Raw genomic sequence first — 24,834 nt, 5'->3', positions numbered from 1 at the left:
GGATAAACGACATATGATCAGCTTCAACCTGCACAGAGAGCAGTAAATAAAACATCACAGGGGCCACTTTAAGTAAAAAACACATTTTTGATGCGTCACATTTCAGGGCGTCTCAACTCTGTGCTCTCAGAATCTACATCGTCAGATCAGATTTCACATCTCTGTAGTTTCACTATTCATATTTTAACTCCTTGTACTCAATGTTTTCTTTGCAGTGTCTCTGTGTAGAACATAGACTGTATATAAACATGGACTACACATCTCCTCTTCTTTGCGTTGGCCAAACTGATGCTATTTTTCCAGAGATAACTTATCCAAAAAGCTGACACTTGATGCATTGATGCACTTTAGAGGAGCAGTTCCTCCGTCCATCTTTATACATCTATGGTGTCTCTTTTTAATTGTTTTTTGTTGTTGTTTTTGTGGTAAATTTAGTGTCTCTTTGTAGTCTACTGCCGTATTTTTGTAGTCTTCTAAGGTCTCTTTGTATTCTGCCTGTAGGTTGGTTGTTTTGTGTCCCTGTGTAGTGAATTTTGTCTTTTTTTGGTGCCATTTAGTGTCTATTTGTCGTCATTTTGTGGATCTGTTTTTACCTTCCACCAACTCTTTGTCTATCTTTGCGGCTCTGGTCTTCTTTTAGATGTTTTGTGTATGTTTGTGGTGGATTTTGCGTCACTTCGTAGTAATTTAGAGTGTCTTTGTCACCTTCTAGTGTCTCTTTTTTGTCTGTTAGTGTGTCTTTGTAGTGTTGTGTGCTTATGTCTTATTGTTTACAGTCATCTATGGACTCTTTGTTGTCTCTTTCAGTCATTTTGTGTCTCTTACTTGAAGTGTTGTCTCTTTGTAGCTGTTTGGTTTGTTCCTTAGTGGTAATGACGTGTCTCTTTGCTGCTCTGTTGTGTGTTTTTATCTTCTTCTAGATGTTTTGTGTCTCTTTATTGTCATTTTCTTTGTCACCTTCTAGTGACTATTTGTAGCCATTTTGAGGACGTTTCTACTATTTCGTATCTATTTGCAATGGTTTCTTTGTGTCTTTTTCTGTCGTTTTGTGTCTCTTAGTTTGAGTTTTTGTCTCTTTACAGTTGTTTGGTTTGGATCTTTTTGGTAATTTAGCATCTCTTTGTAGTCCATTGGTTTTTCGTGGTAATCATTTGTGAATCTCTCCACTATAATTTGTGGCTTCGTTGTAACTTTGCATCTCTTTGTAGTCGTTTTCAGTCATTTTTTGACTCTTGGTTGAAGTTTTTGTCCCGTTTTAGTTGTTTTTCTGGATCTTTGTCGTCATTTTGTGTTATTTTGTTGTTGCTTTTATTAATCCCTGTGTGCTTTGTGTTTGTGTTGGCTAATTTTATAAATGAAGCTGCATGTTGTAAATGTACCAACATGTAGTTGCTGCAGGTGAGACAGCCGACAGTCTGTTGCAAGCCTTCTTCCTGTCTTGCAACACTCTTATCAGATCTTAAATATCTGTTGTGCCACACTGTGTTGAGCTCTGATGCTGCAGTACAAGAACTGGGAAATAACGAGCAGCTCAACAGTCCTGTGGTCGGTTAGGAGGAAGCTTCTCGCATGTAGTTTCCTTTCAGTTTTTACATCGGGGACGACTTACCGAGCTGTATGAGATGCTTCACTGGTTAGCAGTGGATGCAGAGGTAAAGTAGAGGGCTACGCTTCAGTGTCGTGTAGAGAAATGTCGGTGAGTTTCCTCTGAGAGTGCTGCGGTGGGCACGCTGACTGTCTCTTGTAATTAATGCATCTGTTTCTGTAACAGGGTGTTGGAGCTCCGTGTTCATCGGGGGTCTCTGCCCCCAGCTCAGGGATGTTCAAGCTGGAGATCGAGCTGAAGAGAGGAAACAACCTGGCCATCAGAGACCGAGGAGGTGCGGCGGTGTAGTTTCTCTCTTTTCTTTCTTTGACGTTGTGAGGTCTGTGACGACTTCATTTGTGTTGTTTTTAGGCACCAGTGATCCCTACGTCAAGTTCAAGCTGGCCGGCAAAGATGTGTTCAAGAGCAAAACCATCTACAAAAACCTCAACCCGGTGTGGGACGAGAAAGTGTCGTTAGTGACGGACACTCTGAGCGAGCCGCTGTATGTGAAGGTAAAAACGGGAACAAACACACTCAGGAAACTCTTGTTACCGAGCGTCACACTCACTGGAGGTTTTTTGTTTCTCCTGCAGGTGTTCGACTACGACTTCTGCCGCCAGGATGACTTCATGGGTTCAGCGTTTCTCAACCTGGAGTCTCTGGAGCAGCAGAGGTCTGTCACATGTCCATGGCCACATTTGGACTCATATGTTTGTCTCTTTTATAAATAAAACTCTCATATTACAACAGAACATTGTTGCCTTAGCACTAAGTGTGACTGGAAAGGTCGGCTGGCAGTAACAGTTGTTAAATCTCCAAAGAATACATCCTCCTGTGGTTGTTGTGAGTCTCTTTGTAGCTGCAAACACTTTGTGTTATGTCTCTGTAGTTGTTCTCTACCTATTTATGCTCCTCCTGTGTCCATCTATGGTTGATTTGTGTCTCTTTGTGGTTGTGTTGTGTCTCTTTGTGATTGTTTTGTGTCTCTTTGTAGTTGTTTTGTCTCTTTGGAGTTGTGTTATCACTTTGCTTGTGCTGCGTCTCTCTGTACAGCTGTTATGTGTCTCTCTGTATTTGTATAGTTTGCATGTTGTTGGTCTGTGTGTGTCTCTATGTCTTTTTTGTCCTGTTTTGTGGTTGTTTTGTGCATCTTTGTAGTTGTATTGTAACTTTCTGTGCCTGTTTGGACCCTTTTGTAGTCGCTGTGTGTCTTTTTGTTGAAGACATCTGTGACCAGCAGGTCCAAAATGTGTTACAGGACGATCCCTGTGACTCTGGAGCTGAAGGACCCTCAGTGTCCCGACCAGGACCTCGGTACTCTGGAGCTGGCCGTCAATCTGACGCCTAAAGAAAGTCCCATCGATGAGCGACGGGACTCATCGGTACGTCTGGCACAAACTGAAAAGGCTGAGAGTCAATGTTTTAACAGATGAATCTACAGTTTAATGTTTTAATCTCTCCCTCTATCACACACACACGTAGTAATAATATAAAATAAAAATTCTAATTTACGTAAATATAATAGAAAGTCTCAAAAATGTCCCTGAAAACATTTATACTGAAATTAAATAAAGCATCATATGTATTTATTTATGTATAGATGTTATTTTTAAATTGTTATTAAGATTTTAAGCATATTTCTGCAGCATTAATCATAAAATAAAATTCCCAAAAATAAAATTAATAGATAAATAAATTAATACATTTCTAATATATGAAAAAAATGTATAAATTAATTAAAATTAGATGATCAAAATCAAATAATTAATAATCTATATACTTATCAAATAAAGTACCTGAGTAATTTTACATCTCTGCAGGTGTTTGGTATAAAAACACAGACTTTTATGAGACTGTAGTAAAAAGCCGTGTTTGTGTTTCCTGCAGCAGAGCGAGGTTAAGACGTATCGCTGGAAGCCTTATGTGGATAAAGTGAGTGTAGCAGTGATTAGTGGCTCCCTCTAGCTTCACCTCCCGTTGTAGTGCAGAGCCCTGTCAGCCTCATTAGGTAATAATTAGTGAAACCACCTTTTAACTCATCACTCTGCTCTCTGGGATATGAACGCCTCGTCTTTCTTCATCTCAATCAAATAAAGATGAACAAAGACGGATTTCTGATCTCAGTGTCTCACAGATGAAAAGGTGCAAATTAAATATACGTTATTTATCTACATGTTGCACATATAGATAAATGAAGTGCTTTACATGTAAATGAGCAGCTGTTTGCCTTTTCTTTACATAAGTTTGTTTTCTCTTAATGAGTTCAATATTTGCTCTCCTTTTTGCTCCCGTTTTGGTCTCCTCCTTCTCCTGAGGGACATATTTTTTTAGATCCTCTGGACACATGCAGGTGCAGGTTGTGGACATTTGTTAATCTTTTTTCTTCGACAACAAAATTCAAGTTTACAAATCTGCTATATTATAATTATTGGGTAATTAAGGATCATTTGGAACCAGGTGGCGTTATGTTGCAAACAGAACGACAAGCCGGACTTATTTTTATAAATATGAAATGTCCTGGACTTTGTTTGGTCCGCTGAGGTGTAATCACTGTTTCCATCCTCGGTCAAGCATCAGAGGACAGCTTCCAGCATCCTCAGTCCGTCCCGCTCATGTTTTATTCAGGATATAAATTAATAATAAGTCTTAGCCACAGTGATAAATGGCAGCAGGAAAGAGAGATGGAGGTGAATAAATATGAGGCAAACTGAAATCAGACCAGAGGCTCAATAACACGTAAAAAAGTGCTTTGGTTTTTGGAGATTAATTAAAGCTACCCCTTTCCCTTCCCTCCATCCTTTGCTTTAGCTCCTTGTAGTCAGAGACACAGGCGTCCTATAGCTCCCACTAGTGGCTTAAAATGATTTCATCTGTTCTTTAATATAAATACAGTTACAATAGTTTCATTTTAAATAATGTATTTTAATGTACATTCAGACCATGCTGCTCAGGAGGTCCTGGAAACGATCCACTAAGGTAAATCATCATCATCATCATCATCATCATCATCACCACCACCACCTGTGTGTACAGCTTCACTGTCCTGGTGTCTGTGTTTGTAGTTGGACATATGTGGTTCAGGTCATTCTTGGTTTGTATGGACATGTGTCATTTCCTATCAGAATCAGAGTCTGGTATCATCTGGATTTCATTATGAGGCGTGGTTCAGCTGATGCAGAGAATAAAATAAAACCTCTGCATCAGCTGGACAGTCCTCCAACCAATCAGAGACATTTAGTTGTTCTCTCGTACTCATCTGTCCATCACATAGACGGTATAAAGATGGACGGCAGAACTGCTCCTCTAAAGTGAAGTCAAATCAAGTAGAGCTCCCCCTGGTGTCTGGCTGCAGTATAGGTCATAAGCTCCACCTCCTCCATGTTAGTGGGTGGGACTTGGGCCAAACTATAATACACTTCAATTTGGTTTCTGTCATTTTAGGTAGTTAATATAATGTTAATGAACGTTCAAGTGTCAGTCTTTTTGGATATGTTTCGTTTTAGTTATTTGACGCTATGGAAACAGGATGTGACATAATGGCGACCACCAGTTGCCATGTCAACCACATGTAAAGCAGTCCTGTGGGACCATGAGAATTGTAATAAATAAATTAATAAGTCCAGTGTATAATCCAGCATCTCCTTGTAACAGGTGGAGGTAGAGCAGAGCGTAGTATTAATTAAACTAAAATGTGAGTGAGTCTGGAGGAAGTGTGGGCGGGGCATCGATATCACGGCTCCACGTGGCTCCGCCCTCAGACCGTACTGATCAGACTCTGGATCCAAACTCATAAGATGGCGCCGCCCGTATCCCCGGGAAAATAGAGTCAGTTTGACCAATGAGAGGAAGAGGAGACGTGGTGTCCATATTTATATACAGTCTATGCTCCATCACTGCCCCCAAACGATCTTTGCTGGAGCAGAATCATTTTCCCAGACTCCACATAAACTTTCAACCACAAAATATTTGCAGGCGGTGGATGTTGGTCTGGCTTCCAGGTCTGATCATTGCCATCCACCGGCTGAAGTCAGGACTCTGTTCTTCAAACTGTTTCCATCCTGATGTTGTCAGGATAAACTGGGTATCTTCTTATTCGCTGATTTGATGGTGGTGTGGAGGTTAGCACTGATGCCTCACAGTAAGAAGGTTCTGGGTTCTAATCCATGTGGAGTTTGTATGTTCTCCCTGTGTCTGCGTGGGTTCTCTCCGGGTGCTCTGGCCTGATAACATTCAGGAAACTTCACTTAAATCTGTATATGACAGCCTTTATTTATAATTTCTCATTTCTATATTTATGGAGAACAGAGTCCTGCCTGTCGTCCGTTCTCCTGCCATGTGATGAATAAACCTCTTTGTCTGTGTGGCCAGCAACAGCAGTCACTGCGACTCTCTGAGGTGCACCGGAAGTCCCAGCTGTGGAGGGGGATCGTCAGCATCGCGCTGATCGAAGGTCGAAACTTCATCGCCACGGACACCAATGGTCTGAGCGACCCCTACGTCAAGTTCAGGCTGGGACCCCAGAAATACAAGAGCAAGGTGGGACGTCGGCCATGGACCACCGGGGAGACACGTTGATGTTTTGCTGAGGCGTATTTCTGAATGTTTGTGTTGGTTCAGGTGGTGCAGAAGACCCTGAATCCTCAGTGGAGGGAGCAGTTTGACCTGCACATGTATGAGGAGGCTGGAGGGATGCTGGAGATCACCGTGTGGGACAAAGACACCAGCAGACGGGACGACTTCATGGGACGGTCAGTCGCTCTATGTGGGTGTCAGAGACCTGTTGTTTGCAGCGCCCCCTGGTGGGTGACATCTACAACAGTTTACATGTGCACCCGAAACCTTTTTCGCCATGCTTATACAGCTTCTATGATTGTTTGAAACTTCTAACAACAAGTTCAATTAAAAGTTGAGCAACAATTAAAAAGAGGCAACAAGACGACAGGTGAGACATGTTGAGCCTCTGCAGCTGGATGGAGCGTTCTTCTCTGTACTTGTACAATCCACATCTCACCTGGTCTCACCTGTCCATCTACCTGGTCTTAATCTAAAAGTGTCTCCACATGCGTCCCCAGCCAGCACTTGAGATCTGATCTCAGTTTGTGTGTCTGTAAATCAGCAGCGCCATCATGTGGTCAGTAGAATATTGTACCAGCTGCTGTCTCTAATGGATCTCTACCTACCGCTGGATCAGAACCATCAACAGCTGCTGGTTGACTTGGAGACATGATCCAGATGTTGGAACAAGATGGAAAGACTCTCACATGTTAAGATCTGATTTATTTAAGGAAGGAAGGAAGGAAGGAAGGAAGAAAGGATGGAAAGAGAAGGAAGGAAGGAAAGAAAGGTTCTTCTTTATTTTAGAGACAAAGAAGCTTCCATCATCTCCTCTCCTCCATACTGGTGATCTGTTTGAAGTTAAATTAGAAGAGTTATGACCAAACTCAGTACAATTTCACAGTTTCGTCCCTTGTGTTGAAAAGTTTACCAGTAAAGTTTCAAGGTTTCACAACTTTTACAAACTTCTGTGCAGCAGTTTTTAGATTTCAGACCTGGAGAACAAAGACTTCTACAAGATCATATGTAGAGATGTCCCAGAGACAGACTTTGGTTGTGATTAAATGTGTGTTGTGGTCTAGATGCCAGCTGGACCTCTCCACCCTGTCCAGGGAGAAGACCCATCACCTGGAGCTGCCTCTGGAGGAGGCCCAGGGCGTCCTGGTGCTGCTGGTCACGCTGACTGCCTCGGCCTCCGTCTCCATCGCAGATCTGTCCATCACGCCGCTGGACGACCCTCAGGAGCGCAGGGAGATCCACAAACGATACGTAAGCAGCACTCGGACCAGATTTGATTTATTTTACCTTTGGGTTAAATGTTGATTCCAGCTTCAATGTTTCTGCTCACGTTCCTTCTCCAGGGTGTGAAGCAGTCCTTCTCTCACCTCAAAGATGTGGGCGTGGTGCAGGTGAAGGTGTTGAGGGCGGAAGGACTCATGGCTGCAGATGTAACCGGTAAGAAACATCTGGAGAACACAACAACTTCTCTGCCTACAGATGTTTTGCTTTAATCACTTGTTTCGGTGTTTTTAGGTAAAAGTGATCCTTTCTGTGTTCTGGAGCTGAACAACGACAGACTGCAGACACACACTGTTTACAAGAATCTCAACCCAGAGTGGAACAAAGCCTTCACCTTGTGAGTTCACCTCAGTGTCCTTGTTGTTGTTGTTGTTGTTGTTGTTTGCTAACTGCTAAAACGAAGCTCAAAGGTCACACAGAAGATCCATCAGCATGACTCAGTAGAGGCCCTACACTCTTAGCTACCTAGCCTACAAGCTAATAGTAGCTCTTCTTAGCTTCGTAACCTCCCAGCTAATGGTAGCTGTTCCTAGATTCCTAGCCTCCAAGCTAACAGTTACTCTTCCTAGCTTCCAAGCCTTCCAGCTAATAGTAGCTCTTAAAAGCTTCCTAGCCTCCAAGCTAATAGTAGTTTTTCCTAGCTTCCTGAGCCTCCTAGCTAACAGCTGCTCTTCCTAGCTTCGTAGCCTCGTAGTTAATTTCATCTCTTCATAGTTTCCCGAACCTCCCAGTTAATAGTGTCTCTTCCTAGCCTACCAGCTAACAGTAGCTCTCCCAAGCTTCCTAGCCTCCAAGCTGAGTTATTTTTCCTAGCCTACTAGCCTTGTTCTTTTAATATCACTTGTCATTCAGTGAAGTGCAGCACTAACACTGGTGGAGTCACTCTTTAAGCATTGGTTTTAAACGAGGTGTCGGTTCACAGAAAGCTAAATCAGACGTGAAGTGAACACCACTCATCGTCCCTCTCTTCCCTCTCTTCAGTAATGTGAAAGACATTCACTCGGTGCTGGAGGTGACCGTGTTTGACGAGGACCGAGACAGGAGCGCAGACTTCCTGGGAAAAGTGGCCATTCCTTTATTAAATGTGAGCAGAATGAACGAATGAATGAATGAATGACATCCCAGGATATGTGTCCTGAAAACACTGAACACATTTAGCTAAGTGTTGGGACTTATTCTACACATTTAATGTTTCATTTACTAATAACGTCCAATCACCACCTGGATGGGAAACTGTACCAGGCAGGACTTCCTGGCCCTCAAGAGGGTGGTCCGTTCAGCGGAGCGGACCACCAGAACTCCCCTCCCCAACCTGCAGGACATTTACACCAAGCGTTGCAGGTTAAGGGCCACAAAGATCCTGAAACAGCCCAGTCACCCCGGACACTCTCTCTTCTCTCTACTGCCATCAGGCCGGCGCTTCCGATGCCTGAGGACAAAGACTGAGAGGCTGAAGAAGAGTTTCTATCCCCATGCCATCCGCCTGCTCAACTCTGAGCCTTAACTGGACTTAAATATCACTGCACTTTATTCATGAAGCTGCTAACACTGTAAATTGATGTACATATACAACCCCCCCCCCCCCCCCCCAAGTTTACCAGTCTATATTTTTATTTTTATTCAGTCTATATTATTATTTTATTTTTATTTTTATTTTTTATTCTTATATTTAATTCTCTATTGGTGTACATTACACTTATATTGCTTACCTTGTGTGCATACTACTGTTTACTGTAGTACTATATTTCTTTCTTTTTATTTCTTTTTACTACAGGCTGCAGGTACAACAACACATTTCACTGTACATTGTACTATGTATAACTGTGCATGTGACAAATAAAAATCTATCTATCTATCACTTTAAGAAGATGTAAAGAAGCAAAGAAGATGTAAGAACTGTGACATTTCAACGTTATTATTATTATATTCAGCGGCAACTTATAATCTAGCAAGTTAAACTAGAAGAGTTAAGATCGTTACACAACTTAAGGTGGAGAGGAATTTGTGGAGCGACTCTCAGAAAGCTTCCTCAAATAGAAAAAAAAGGAGACAGGGAGGGCGGGCGTTGAAATAGATGTTGTTCCTGAAACTTCATAATAACTTCATTAACGTCTCATGTAAACACCAACCAGACTCTAACCCGTCCCGTCTGTCCGTCAGGTGCGTAACGGCGAGCAGAAGCGCTACATGCTGAAGAATAAGTGTCTGACGGGTCTGACCAAAGGAGCCATCTACCTGGAGATCGACGTCATCTACAACACGGTGAGCGTCCCGTCGTGTCTCTGTGGGTTCAGCCTGACCTCCTCGAGGCTGAAGAACACATGTAAACATAGAAAACTGATCGATAAGACTTTATTGTCATTATACAAATAAAGGAAGACATCATGTTAGGCCTGTCCAGGCTCCTTGGTGTTAGGACGCAGCTAAACGTGGACGAGGGCGTAGGGGATAAAGGGATGAGCCTGAGTTAACTTAGCTTGAGCATGTTTGTTTGTTTGTTTGTTCAGGTTAAAGCAGCTTTAAGGACGGTGAAGCCTGCAGAGCAGAAATACATCGAGGAGGAACCCAAAGTCTCCAAACAGGTATCTGCTTTGACTTCCTGCTACTTCAGCCCGTTTGGGTTAAACTCCAGTTCTGATGCTTTGATTTTTTTGTGTTTTCCACCTCGTGAAGTTGCTGCAGCAGAACTTCAACCGAGTGAAGCGGTGCATCATGGTCCTGATCAGCTACGGCGCCTACATCAAAAGCTGTTTCGAGTGGGAGTCGGCCCAGAGGAGCATCATCGCCTTCGTGGTATGAGCGGCTCCCGTTCATAAATAAAAAACCCAAACGCGTTGTCTTGTGTTGTTGAGCGTCTCTTCCTCCTCCCGTCGTCAGCTCTTCGTGGTGGTGGTGTGGAACTTCGAGCTCTACATGCTGCCGCTGGCTCTGGTGCTGCTGCTCGTCTGGAACTATTTCTTCTGCAAGGAATCAGCTGACGTGGTGAGAAAACACCAACACGGCTTCTGTGAACGTCTCTCAGACTCTTGACTGATGGTGGTTTCTGTTTCTGCTGCAGTCCATGGAGGCCATGTTTGACTGGGAAGATGACGATGATGATAAAGACGACAAGGTAGAGTCCTTTAAAAAACAAAACTAAAGATCTTCTCCAGGATAGGAGCGGGGCATCGCTACTGACTTCTTGAATCAATTCATTCCATTAGTTTGGAGATATCGTCAGTGTTTTAGTCGTGGAAGCACATTTCTATCAAACTAGATTATTTCCCCAGACATATTCAGGTCACCGTGACACCTTCAAGAATTAAAGCTGCAGTGTTTAGCTTCCTCTGCCCCCTACAGGCAGTGAGAGGAATTACAAAAACATTGCTTTCTCTTCTGTCATTTGTAGTCTTTGAAACTTTTCATGAACACTCTCTCTGTGGGAAATGGTGAATTCATAGAACCCTGGTTATATTAGTAACCCTCATTTTCCTCCATACTCCCAGTTGCTGTTGTCTCTGTCGCTTAGGTTACATGTAAAGATTCTCTAAAGAGACTCTAGATTTTTAACTTCTATCTATCCAGATATCTATAGACTTGGGAAGATGATACATATTTTAGAACAAGCTGTAATGTCTCCCTCCATCTTTTAGTTTTATAAATAAAGGATGATAAACAGCTATGTGAAGATATCTCGTCTGCTCAGGTCTAATCATGGATCAGGTTTTGGTCTCTGTGTGAACGTGTCTTTGTCGTTGGTCAGGACTCGGAGCACATGGGCTTCATGGACAGACTGTACGCCATCCAGGAAGTCTTCGTCAGCGTTCAGAGTGCCCTGGACGACGTGGCGTCGTTTGGAGAGAGGATGAAGAAGTAGGCGTCGCTAACGTTCTTCACGTTCTTCTAATTCTGTTACGTTTTTTTTTTTAATGTTGTTGTTCTCTGTTTGGTTGTGCAGCACCGTGAACTGGACCGTGCCTTTTCTGAGCTGGTTGGCGATCACTGCCTTATGTTTGGCCACCTTCCTGCTCTACCTCATTCCCCTCAGATACCTCATACTAGCATGGGGTAAGACCTGGGGGAGGGAAGGGGTCAGGGAGGGAGGGAAGGATGGAGGGAGGATTGGATGGATGGATGGAGAGATGGATGGATGCATGGATTCATGGATTCATGGATGGATGGATAGATTTATTATTAAGGTTTGGACAGATGGAGGGATGGATGGATGACGCGTGGATTCATGGATGGATGGACTGAGAGAGGGAGGGATGGATGGATGGATTAATGGAGGTATAGATGGAGGAAGGGATTCGTGGACGGATGGATGGATGGATGTGATAGTGATGAAGTGATCTCTGTTTCCTGTAGGTGTGAATAAATTCACCAAGAAGCTTCGTAATCCGTACTTGATCGACAACAACGAGCTCCTGGACTTCCTCTCCAGAGTTCCCTCGGACTATCAAGTGGTGGGTAACTTCACAGGAACTTAGCACAACGGCTAGGGAGCTAGGAAGAGCTAATGTTAGCTAGGAAGCTAGGAAGAGCTAATGTTAGCTAGGAGGCCAGGAAGCTAGGAAGAGCTACTGTTAGCTGATAGGCTAGAAAGAGCTACTGTTAGCCGGGGGCTAGAAAGAGCTACTGTTAGCTGGGAGGCTAGAAAGAGCTACTGTTAGCTGATAGGCTAGAAAGAGCTACTATTAGCTGATAGGCTAGAAAGAGCTACTATTAGCTCGCAGGCTAGGGAGCTATCATTTCTATGAACGCCTCCAGAGACTAATCCAGGTCCTGGTTGTGTTGGTGCAGATGCAGTATCGGGAGCTGAAGCCTGAACCCGGTCCAAGTCCCAGCAAACGCAGCAAGAAGACAAACCAGAGCTAGCTGCACACGTTTGAACTGTGAACACTGTAAAACTTTCTTATTTATATATATTTATTGTACATTCTGATTATTATTATTATGATGAAGAGTCGGGGTGATGTTTTTTTTTTTTTTGGTTTCTGTGGACGGACACAGATTTATTTTCTAAACCTTGTAAAGTAAAACAACAAAGAGCTGTTTTTTAATCCCTTTTATTTCTCGTGTTGACGATGACTGTGATGAATGTTCATGTGGTCTGTTATAAAGTGTCTGCATGTAGCTGCACGGGACCGACGCATTCACGGCTTCTTTATTTCCTCTGTGTCTTGGAGCTGCATGTAGTTTCCTGTCCGACCAATCACAGCCCTGCATGCTGCCGCTCCTCCTTTATGTAAAAACAAGCGTTACCATGGCGATTAAGCTAAGCTAGCAGAGCTCGCCGCCAAATCTTTTAGAGTTTAACCGAATGTCGAGGCCTGGAACCATCAGGTTTATTAGTTTTATGTTATTTCTCTTTTATTTCTTTGTCATTTTTTTATTTTCTCCTTTAAATATTATTCAGGACAAACTGTCTGACAGCCAGCAGTTATTTTAATTATTAATGTGTCTGAGTTTACGACTTTAAAAGAAGATTGATGGATGAGTTTATAAAATATATATATATATATATTAAAAAAAGGTAAAAATGTACAAGTCCAGGTAGATTTATATGGAGACAAATATAACCTAGAAATAATAAATAAATAAAAAACATTTAAATTGAAAACTCAAAATTTGAACTCAGACTAAAAGTAAATGTAGGGACAGTTTATTTCAATTTAAAGACAATTTTGTAGCTTTGATTCAGGTCTGGAATTCTTTTAAATAAATTATTTTAATTTTTCACTTTCATTATATTATATTATATTATATTATATTATATTATATTTAAACCTTTTTTTCAGTTTCAGATTTGAACGTGAATCTGAAAACACAAAATCTTCAACTGACTATAATATAATATAATATAATATCAATGAAAGTGAAAAATTAAAATAAATTCGTCTTGTGTTTTTAACATCTGATTCTGAAATAAATAAAATCAATCTGAATATTTATTACGGAAACTTTCAGTTGATTGTGGGAAAGTTTGGTTCAGTCCATTGTCTGAGGATAGAACTAATGATATTAGTTTATTTAATAGAATAAATATTCTCCTCTAAACTCTTCATATTATTTAGTTTGAACTTGAAAACACTGATGGAAACTTTCCCTGCGCTCACTTTTAGTTTGAGTTCAAAGTTCAAAATTTGAGTTTTCAGTTTAAATTTTTATTTCTTTAATTTTCCAGTTAATGAAACTTGAGGCTCAGATTTATCTCCTTAGATTTTCTCCTGCAAAATGTTCATTCTTGTAGTGATTTAATTAACTGTCAGAGCTTTCAGAGTAATATGGAGAAATAAAATATTAAAAGATAAAACTGGTTCAGGTCTGAGGAATGACTGAGAGGTTGGATGAATTTATAAAGATATATTATTTATTATTTTTTAGGACGTATGGAAGATTTAACGCCTTAATGAAAACAAGTTTAACAGCTTCAGTAAATCTACACGCTGTCATGTAGAGGATCTACACTGTTTACTGTTTATTTAGTTACAGATATAAAAGTTTACACTCAGTGGCCAGTTCATTAGGTACACCAGTGAATTCATTCTGAACATAAATAATGTTGAGTTGAAACAGTTGAATCAGTTATTAGAAACTAAAGCTGAACACCAGAACCAGGGCTGTTACATTAGAGTGTTTTCACTGCTGGGTTTTTTTTAATTATTATTTATTTTAGCATTTAAAGTTTTCCATACAGGACGGACTATATTAGGATTATTTATCCAATAAACTTTATTTTACATCTTTACTAAACTCTGATGTCTTCCAGTTTTATTTTTGGGGCCAAACATCAGATTCATCTTTATTTTAGTTTTTTTTTCCTGCATGTGTGTGTCAGCTGTTCTCTGTTCTCTGTTCTCTGTTCTCTATTCTCTGTTCTCTGTTCTCTGTTCTCTGCATGACTGGACTTTACTGAAGAATGAGGAGTCGTCGTACGTCTCTGTATCTGGAATCACTTCCTCTGTGGTTTGATCTGATTGTAAAGGACGACAAGCATTTATCTGACAAAATATATTTCTATACACGTCTCCATGACGACTGCTGCTGCTGCTGCTCTGTGTCTGTTCACTGATTCTACTGAAAGATTCTGATTTAACTGGAAAACATTTTAACATTGTTAAAACATTGTTACAGCTGTTAATGAGTCCAGCTGTTACAGTTAAAGATTAGAAATAACCTCTGACACAGAGGAATGAACACAAGACAACATTTAAAGCTTTACAATTAAAACCTTTATTTTAAATATGTTTATTTCTGAACATAAAAATGTAAATAATAATAATAATAGTAATAATAATAATAATTCCAAATTGTTAAAATCAAAGTATGAAGATTTTAGATTTGTGGTCCGAAAAAAATAAATTAAAATATAAAAAGACATCGGAGTACTTCACATCCTCAAACAGTTAGTTTTAGCTTAAAGTAATTAATATTCATATATCTATATATCTATATCTATATCTATATATAGATATAGATATAGATATAGATATATGTATATATACAATAAAAAAAAAAACCTGGAATGATTAACAGAGGTGAACATTTTAAGATGATTTAAACTCAAAGATTAAACTTAGGAAATGGAGGGGGGGGAAAAAACGGAAAATCTGTGTTAAAAAATGAAAACGTAAAATGTAAAATGTCAATATTTTCTAAATTAATTTTCTAAATGTCTGTGGAACTAAAAATCAAAGTTTGAAGGTTTTAGACGTTTGGTTAGATAAAAAGAAAAATACTTCAAGCCCTCAAATCATTTATTATTTATTAAAGGAATTCATATTTAAATGTGTAATTTTTACAAAAATAAATAGTTAAAATAACCTGTAATATTTAACAGAAGTGAACATTTTAAGATGAAATAAACTCAAAGATTAAACTTATTAAATAGAGAAACAGACCAGAGACAGAAAATCTGGAATATTTCATCATTTTTCAAACGTCTGTGGAAATAAAATCAAAGTTTAAAGGTTTTAAACATCTGAACACTTGATGTCCTCAGATCATTTGTTATTTATTAAAGAAATAAATATTCAGACGTGTAATATTAAAACCTTTGACCTGGAATAATTAACAGACATGAACATTTTAAGATGATTAAATTCACTTAGATGAAATCAACTCATTAAATAAATGTTTTAGACTTCAGGTCAACTTTTAATTTATGTCTGCAGGTTGCTCTGCAGGTTGCTCTGCAGGTTGCTCTGCAGGTTTCTCTGCTCAGGTTTGTCCAGCAGAGGGACTCGTGTCTGAACCCAGAGTTGAAAAGAGTAGAAAGACAAACGCTGACAAAGTTTTATTAAAGTACAAAAGTAATATCTGCTAAAATAAAGTAGTGACTGGTCTGATGGTTGTAGATGAAGCTCTGAGACATTCTGACTTCATCTAAAATGTTTTACTCCTTTAATCCTTTCTTCTCAGACTTCAGGCTGTGGTTGTAGATGACCAGGACACAAACACATCAACTTTTATTTTTATCTGACTCGTTGCAGTGACTCAAACCTTCAGCTTCAGTTTATTTATGGTCATGTTTTCTGTCCTTTAACTGAGGTTCAGTCGTTTCCTAAAACGTGGACAGAACATTTGTTTGGGACTATTTTTATCAGCGGATGAATCCAGTCCTGTTATTGATTTTAGCATTTGCTCTAAAATCATGTTGTTTATATCTGACAGTTAAAAATCTGGTGTCACATTCAGTTCAGTTTAATAATCTGTTTGAGCTCAGAGACATAAAACTGTTATAGGAGCGTTAAGGGAAGTTGTCTGGCCACGGTTGCTCAAGTGGAAACATAAAAAAAAAACCACTCTGGTAGCCACAAGTAAAAAGAAAAACAGATGGATGAAGATAGTTAAAAAATTAAATTAAATTAAATTAAATTATTAAACAAATAAAAATAATCAAACAAATAAAATAATCACACAAATAAATAAAAATAAAAATAATTAAACAAATTAAAAATAAAAATAAATAAACAAATTAAAAATAAATAAACAAATTAAAAATTAAAAATTAAAAAAATTAAATGATTCCACAAATAAAATAATCAAATAAATAAAACTAAAAATGAAATAAAAAATAATGAAACAAATAAAAATAAAAATAATGAAACAAGTGAAGATTAAAAAAATAAAAATAAAAATAATCATATAAATAAAAATACAAACAACCAAACAAATAAAAATGAAATAAAAATAAAAACAGTAAAATAAAATAAAATAGTATAGGCGAAAAAATTTACAAAATGTGCATATGAACAAATTTACAAGAAATAGAGACAGAAGTAAATACATATTAAATCCATTGGAAGGATTAATAAAATGCAGGTTGGAGAATGATGCATTCAGATAGGAGTGGATAACTTGATGACAGGACGTCCCCCAGCAGCCTACACCTGTGTTTCTCTAACTATAATCTATATTAAAAAGCTTAAGAAACTTGAGCTCTAAAACTGAAACTGTTCCAACAAACCGTTCCTGTTTGAAACGACGAATCAGCTGATTAGCAAACGAGTTTTTAGAAATAAAAGGAAGGTTTTATATCGGCCTAAAGTTTACTGAAAACATCTGGGTCTTAATTAGAGCAACGTTAAAAGACTGAGGCACATATCCTGTTAATTAAAGATGATTTTAGGTTTAATGTGGAGCTGTTTATTAATGGAAGAAGCTTCGTTTAGTCGGGACGATGGTTTAGAATTAATGAAGGAATCTAACTATAGATCAGGTCCTACAGATGTTTCTAACTCCTCTGAACCTACTGGACATCATGAACAGATAATTGAAGCATTCCAGTATCCTGACACGAACACTTCAACATGTGTCTTCTTTTCGGTTACTGCTGCCAGAGAACCCCCCCCCCCCCCCCCCCCCCCCCACCACCACCACCACCACCACCACATTCTGTCAGAGTAGTTTAAGACGTTCCTGCAGCAGTAAAACTACGTGGAGGACAAAGACAAGTGTGCCAGAAGACGTCTCTGGAATGATAAAGCACCCCTGGGTGTTTGCAGTAAAGGCCTCAGAGTCATTGTTGGGGAGATAATAGTCGTGTCCTCTCCTCCCCTTTCCTCCTCCGGCGGGGGGGACACATCTGTGACGTCGGGTCAGGAGAGAGGAAGCGACGAGATGATTGTTTCTGCTTCAGGAGAAGTTTGGAAGAAGATTCAGTCGCTTTAAAGATTAAAGCCAGTTCAATCAAGAATGTTCACCTGGATGAAGACCTGCAGAGGATTCAGACCAGTGTCCTGGTAAACGTCAGAGACCAAAGAGCAGAGGCAGCAGCTCATCAAACCAAGACGCAAAAAGAAACTGGAAGAGGAAGTTAGGAAATAAAGTTTCATGGAGAAAAACATCAAACTCTAAAAGGAATCCATCTCCCACACAGTTCCATCTGGTCTGATGTAAACCTACTCAATGTGCCACTTTACTGGAGAATCTGTTGCTTTATTTGAGACTAAATGTGAAAATAACAGAACCTAAAGAAGGAAATGTGCAAATACTTTAGGTCTGGTCTGTATGTAAAGATTTCAGAGGTAAACTCAGCTCCAGGACATCAGGACAGTTATCTAGAGAAGATCATCACACGAGGCTAAACCTGAATACCAGAACTTGGTGTACCTAATGTTTTGGCCAGTGAGTGCTGATTTAAATGTTTCTGTTTGCTCTCAATGAATGCAACGGACTCTACAGCTTGTTCTAAAATGATGTGTCATCTCCCCAAACCATGACAACGATCTCCTCAATGAAAACACAGTAGAATCATCTAATCCTGACTGGATTCAGAGTTGAGACCTTCCAGATACAGTCAGAACTTTATATTTTCCTCGTCCCCTCGTCCCCTCGTCCCCCCAGAGCCCAGGGTCAGAGAGGGTCAGGACCACTGGGGACATCTGCTAATTGTCCCGGAGTGCCGTCCCCTCTGTCCGGTCTTCAATGCCAGCCTCTCTGTAGGTGTCTGTAGCTGGGAGCTCACCAACAGCTGCCTCCTTCACGGCTTCTACCTCCACAGGAACATTTACAGCGACCAAGGGAGGAGTTATTAGGAATCTATGAGCTTTAAAGACAGGACACTTACCTGGACCGTTAACTAAATGAGGCTCTGAGAGGAAAGTTAAGATGGCAATATAATGTAAACGCAGGAAAGACATGAATAACAACGAGTCAAAATGTTTTAACATGAGTCCAGAAAGTGAACAAAGATCAGTGATCAGCAGTTACCAGCTACTGAAGGTTTCTGGTAACAGCTGATCAGTGGTCTACAGCAGCTTGGAGGAATTTTAGCCCATTCCTCAGAACAGAACCACTTCAGTTCTGAGATGTTGGTGGGTTTCCTCACATCAACTGCTTGCTTCAGGTCCTTCCACAACATTTCTATTGGATTAAGGTCAGGACTTTGACTTGGCCGTTCCTAAACATTCATCTTGTTCTTCTTTAACTGTTCTTTTGTAGAACCACTTGTGTTCTTGGTTCTCGTTGTCTTGCTGCATGACCCAGTTTCTCTTCCTTCCTTCCTTCCTTCCTTCCTTGCTTCCTTCTCTTTTCTTCTCTCTTCCCTTCCTTTGTTCTTTCGTTCCTTCCTTCCTTCCTTCTTTTCTTGAACCACTTGTGTTCTTAGGCTTGTTGTCTTGATACATAACCCAGTTTCTTTCCTTCCCTCCTCCCTTCCTTCCTTCCCTCCTTCCTTCCTTGTCTTTCCGTCCTTCCTCCTTCCTCTCTTCCTTCCTTCCTTGCTTCCTTCACTTTCCTTCCTTCCTTCCTCTCTTCCTTCCTTCCTTCCTTCCTTGCTTCCTTCTCTTTCCTTCCTTCCTTCCTCTCTTCCTTCCTTCCTTACTTCCTTGCTTCCTTGTCTTTCTTTCCTTCCTTCCTTCACTTTCCTTCCTTCCTTCCTTACTTCCTTCACTTTCCTTCCTTCCTTACTTCCTTCATTTTCCTTCCTTCCTTCCTTACTTCCTTCTCTTTCCTTCCTTCCTTCATTCACTTTCCTTCCTTCCTTCCTTGCTTCCTTGTCTTTCCTTCCTTCCTTCCTTCACTTTCCTTCCTTCCTTCCTTGCTTCCTTCTCTTTCCTTCCTTCCTTCTTCTCTTCCTTCCTTCCTTGCTTCCTTCTCTTTCCTTCCTTCCTTCCTTCCTTCCTTCCTTCACTTTCCTTCCTTACTTCCTTGTTTCCTTCTCTTTCCTTCCTTCCTTCCTTCCTTCCTTGCTTCCTTGTCTTTCTTTCCTTCCTTCACTTTCCTTCCTTCCTTCCTTGTTTCCTTGTCTTTCCTTCCTTCCTTCCTTCACCTTCCTTCCTTCCTTCCTTGCTTCCTTCTCTTTCCTTACTTCCTTCCTTACTTCCTTGCTTCCTTGTCTTTCCTTCCTTCCTTCCTTCCTTACTTCCTTGCTTCCTTGTCTTTCTTTCCTTCCTTCCTTCACTTTCCTTCCTTCCTTCCTTCCTTGCTTCATTGTCTTTCTTTCCTTCCTCCTTCCTTCCTTAATTCGAAAGTTCTAGTGCGTTTAAAGTAACAACAAACTCAGTACTACACAATAAAAGTACATTAAATCAAATAAAACACAGCAACTCAAATAATGAAAACTAAAAACACTTGTGAACAACTACATCATTTGGCATTTCCTGACACATAATGTGCATCAATAATCATTATTTATTAGTTTTATTCATTCTTATAAACACCTGCTATTCAGAGCAGAAACTAGATTTATTTAAGTTTCTAGTTTCTTCAGACAGACAATAAAAAATGAAATGCATGTTAAAGCTCTGAGACAAGTAGAAACTCTTCATCCTCAAGAAGCTGAAACCAGAAAATATTTTTTTAACTTCATGAATGTCTTAAATCAATCTTTTCATCTGTAAATAATCAGTAAATAATCAGTGATGGAGGATCCTGAGCTCTGCAGCCTCAGATGGTCAACAGCTCCCATAAAGTTGTCTGCGGGCTTCTCATTAAACCTTCAGGCTTTGTGAGGACTCAACGGGACAGACGTCACCATGGAAACCAGCAGGCTCAAACTTTCCCTTTGATGAGTCCATGAATTAGCATCACAACCGGCGTTCACGTGTCCTACCAGCGTAAAATCTCCCATTTGCAAATAATGACAAGCAGAGCCACAAAGAGGAACACGGAGGGACAGAGACGGGGCACATTTTAACCAGATGCCCGGCAATAAATAACCTGCTCGGTGTCCCCCCCTTCATGCTTCCAGCTGGGAGCGCGCATTTACATGTTGAAGTGCCCGCACACGGGGGGTCCCACGGGGCCGGAGCGTGTCTGCGTGCGTCCACACACAGAAAGGACAGAGGACGTGATTGTTCCTGCGACGCGACGCTTCATTTGGGTAACTTTTTTGAATGAAATGTAAATTTGCAAGTTCCCCGGCGGCGTGTGCAGAGGCTGTCTCTGGGTATAAGAAGGAGGAGGAGGAGGAGGAAGGCAGCCACTGACACCTGCTCTCCCTTCGGTCGGTCCACAGCTGAGATGCAGCCGGCTGCAGCCAAAGTACCACTCATCCACAGGACGCCGTTCTCTGTGGCAGATATCCTGGACCCCACGAAGTTTACGAGGAAAATAATCAGAGCTGAGGAGGCAGCAGCTACAGGTGAGGATGAAAAGAGAAAAATATCTGATTAACAGTAGTTAACTTTATAAATAAATATTCACTAACTTTCTTTTCTTTTCCAGGAGCTCATGATGAGCCCACAGATGAACCCAGACCTGCAGATGAGAGCCCGGACGAGGAGGCTCCGTGTCCGGGGAAGCTCCAGAAGAGCCGTCGGATCCGCACCGCGTTCACGCTGGAGCAGCTGCAGGTGATGGAGCACAGCTTCCAGAGGTGCCACTACCTGTCAGTGCTGGAGCGGCACGCCATCGCCTCGGCCCTGCGCCTCTCCGAGACCCAGGTCAAGATCTGGTTTCAGAACCGACGCACCAAGTGGAAGAAGGAGCGTCTGCTGGGGACGGAGGCCGAGGAGGAGCAGCTGCAGCACGGCTTCACCTCCACCTTCTCCGCGCATCCTCTGTCCTACAGCCCTCTCTACTGCCAGCAGCGCGCTCCGCTCCAGCTGTTTGCGCCGCTGCCGCTGGTGCCTCATCACCACTACCGCACATGATGCGTAAATGCGCACAGAAGAGACTGAGAGCATCTCCAAACCATGGCACTGTCACCAATATCTCTGAGGGTTGTTAAAGTGCCACAAAGGGAGTGGAATTAATAAGAAATGTTAAATATTTTCTAATGTAATTACGCTTTAAATTATTTTAATAAACATTTTTATGAAAGCTCGTTGGAAGCCTAAATCATTTCCTTAAAAAATAGAAGAAAAAGACAGATTTATGCATTAAGTAATATTTCTTAAAGTTAATTTAGATGCAACAAACTGTGATTTTCATGAGTTAAAGTATCTTTTACGGCAACAGTTCAAAGATGTGATGATTTTATGGCCTAAAGGGACAAAAGTAACCTCATCAAGTAGGTACATGTACTACTGGTGGCATGAAAATTGAGCCAACACTCAGTAACCAGACGTTTTCAGTGCATTTAGAGCTAAAATGATCTGTATCTGTCTTTAGGGACGGTGTGAATACTGTAGCAGCTCAATGAAACGGGCAGAAAATCTCCATCTTTGGCCTCTGAGGAGGTTTTTCTTAACGTGGAAAAGTCCCAAACTGAACCAGACCCAAGCCACTGATTTATATTTCTGTCTTTCAGCCCGACTCTCTCCATCAGGAACATGTGTCTTATTCTTTGGCTCCAAACACGAGACTTTACGGCCGTGTCGCCAGATGGAAATACCTTGTGGATCATTTTAAATCGATCCCATCAAAACTCAGCTTGACTCTTGTCTTGCTGGAGAAAGAGTTTCTACTGTTACTGAAGACGTCACGGCTTATTATGAGACTGAAAAGAGATTATTAACAAGTAAAACTATCAGCTCTGAGGCTGTTTTTAGTGTTTAAACACAAATGCGTGTTAGCATGTATTTAGCATGTTGACATCTAGTCTGAAGCTGAGGCTCATGGGAATGTTGGGGTGTTTTGACCAGATGATGGCGCCAGAGGACAAAGCTTTTATATAATAATGAAAACGTTTCATGATCATGTTTCATGTCAGAGAGTTTCATTGTGACGTAAAACAAAAAGAAAAATGTATGTGTGTGTGTGTTCTAGTTTTTGTTACATTGCGGGGACCAAACTCTTGTGTAATACTCGCACCCTGAGGCCCTGCTGTCCTTGTGGGACCCAACACTTTTTAGACTAGGTTATTATACTCTACCTACCGCTGGATCAGGACCATCAACAGCTGGTTGTTGACTTGGAGACATGATCCAGATGTTGGAACAAGATGGAAAGACTCTCACATGTTAAGATCTGATTGATTTAGGATGGAAGTTATTTTAGAGAAGGAAGGAAGGAAGGAAGGAAGGAAAGAAGGAAGGAAGATGAATGAGAGAGGCAAGGAAAGAAACGAAGGAAGAAAAGAAAGCAATGAAGGAAGGAAGAGAGGATGGAAGTATGGAAGGAAAGAGGGAAGGGAGGAAAGAAAACATAAAGAAAAAAGGAAGGAAGGAAGGATGGAAGGATATTAGGAAGGCAGTAAGGACAGAGGGAAGTACGTAGGGAAAGAATGAAGGAAGGAGAGAGAGAGGGAAGCAAGAAACAAAACAAGAAAGGAAAGAAGGAAGGAGGAGAGCGAAAGGAAAGAAGGAAGGGTGGGAGGGAGGGAAGAAAGGAATAAAGGAGGGAAGGAGGAAGGAAGGAGAGAAATAGGGAGGGAAAGAAAGAAAGAAGGAAGGAACATACGAACGAACGAATGAAGAAGGAAGGAAGTATGGACAGAGGGAAGTACTTAGGGAAAGAAAGTAGGAAGAAGGGAAAGAGGGAAAGATGGAAGGGAGGGAGGGAGGGAGGGAGGACCAAAAGAGGGAGGGAAGGAAGGGAATGAGGGAAGGATGGAAGGAGGCAAGAAAGGAAATGGAAAGGAAAGGAAATCGAGTTCAGATTAGTTTCTAGTTTAGTTTGGTTCTCAGCTCCAAGGCCAGAATCTTTTCTCATTACTAATGAACAGACATCACTGAGTCATGTGATCATTTCTACTAGTTGTTGAATGAATGTGTAGCACTGGTAACTTAAGTCACTCTGCCATAGTTTATTGTTGGCCAACGCAAATCACAACCTGAAGGAAAACAGGAACAGGAAACAGCCAATCAGACACCTTCAAAGCACTGGACTTCCTCATTGTCACCTGAGCCAATCACCTGCAGTCCTTTCCACCTGGTATTCACCCCTTCCTTTGTTTGAAGTGAACTCAGCTTCATTCAGACACACAGCAGCCACTCGATCGCACCATATCACTCCACATCAGAATCTGTATCGTAAACCAGCAGGAATTTGGAAACAGGACTTCTCCTTGGATTGGTGAGTCACATCTCAACTGAAACAAGTTGGAAACTGTTCAGTATCAGAGCTAACAAATGCTAATGCTAACAGGCCTCCACCATTCCATTACCCAACCATTTCTACTGCTGCCTTGGATTTCTGGATAGTGACATTTGGCTTAACACTGGTGAGACTGAGGAAAGCGCATACATTAATGTGGAAAGACTGATGATGATGATGATGATGATGATGGTTCTAATGATGCCTGTTTGCAAAACAGGTTAGGCTTTTATGGATGGAGAGAATCGAGATTGATGGCGAGCTACCCCTTTGAAAGAACTGGACAACTTCTGAAAGGATTTGAGGATTCACCCATTCACCCACCCCACCTATTGGCAGGCCTCAAGCCTACCTGCTTCATGCCCTTTCTCAATGGTGTGGTAGGAACATCACATCATATACTGCATTCACTGTTCACCTCATGAACAAAGAACTGCCATTTCATACTGCTTTTGATTTAAGTGATTGAAAGGTTTGAATTTGAGACTTAGAGGTGCATTTAATGAACTTTTACTGAAACCACTACTAGTAGGACTGAACATAAACTATTGCATTGCAACTGTGAGATTTTTGTGTTATTGTTTTGGCTTTATAATTTTGCTCATTGTTTTTCTTGATGCATTTCAAGTATTTTTTTGTTCTAAGAATATTCAATACAAAACCGGTAACATCAGTACTGTGTCTTGTGCTTCATTGATCTTCACACAGCTCCATGAGTCGAACCTTAGCCCAAAATTACATATAGTAGCCTAGCAAATTATTATTCTTATTCCTCATATCTATTGTGTATTGTTTAATATGAATATTCTAAGTGTTACAAATGAGTTAAACTCCTCTTCCCTGTTGTGGAGGTGGTCTGGGACACATGTGACCTCCTTCCTTTGGTAGTGTGAACACACAATGAGTCCTGGGTCACATTAAAGACCACCTACTCAACAGTAGAGGTTGTTATATCAGAGACAACCAGACTGTCTCCAGCAGATCAT

The 24,834-nt window shown here is 40.8% G+C and overlaps 2 protein-coding genes across 3 annotated transcripts; both read left to right on the top strand.

Moving 5' to 3' along the window:
• The first annotated feature begins 431 nt into the window (after positions 1 to 431).
• mctp1b (multiple C2 domains, transmembrane 1b) lies at positions 432 to 12,515 on the top strand. 2 transcript variants are annotated; one of them, XM_084572775.1, is made up of 20 exons: positions 432 to 1,652; positions 1,772 to 1,880; positions 1,958 to 2,100; positions 2,182 to 2,261; positions 2,847 to 2,970; positions 5,957 to 6,124; positions 6,206 to 6,336; positions 7,225 to 7,411; positions 7,504 to 7,597; positions 7,676 to 7,778; positions 8,423 to 8,525; positions 9,602 to 9,703; positions 9,949 to 10,023; positions 10,115 to 10,234; positions 10,319 to 10,423; positions 10,500 to 10,553; positions 11,184 to 11,293; positions 11,379 to 11,488; positions 11,789 to 11,886; positions 12,224 to 12,515. In XM_084572775.1, exons 1-20 carry the CDS (start codon positions 1,623 to 1,625, stop codon positions 12,296 to 12,298), a joined length of 2,121 nt encoding a protein of 706 aa, XP_084428901.1. In that variant the 5' UTR covers positions 432 to 1,622; the 3' UTR covers positions 12,299 to 12,515. The 2 variants fall into 2 exon arrangements, with proteins under 2 accessions (XP_084428901.1, XP_084428900.1); XM_084572774.1 differs by having other exon boundaries at positions 1,958 to 2,261.
• An 8,070-nt stretch (positions 12,516 to 20,585) lies between these two features.
• On the top strand, positions 20,586 to 21,599 carry pnx (posterior neuron-specific homeobox; the record flags this gene model as incomplete). Its single annotated transcript, XM_084572454.1, is given in 3 exon segments — positions 20,586 to 21,011; positions 21,095 to 21,418; positions 21,421 to 21,599. Coding segments are annotated over 3 exon segments (624 nt in total). The 5' UTR covers positions 20,586 to 20,890.
• Between the last annotated feature and the right edge of the window lie 3,235 nt (positions 21,600 to 24,834).

Source organism: Chelon labrosus (assembly GCF_963514085.1).
Source record: "Chelon labrosus genome assembly, chromosome: 22".
Classification (NCBI taxonomy): Eukaryota; Metazoa; Chordata; class Actinopteri; order Mugiliformes; family Mugilidae; genus Chelon; species Chelon labrosus.
Note: the sequence above shows the minus strand (reverse complement) of the source record. Positions and strands in the feature narration are given on the sequence as shown.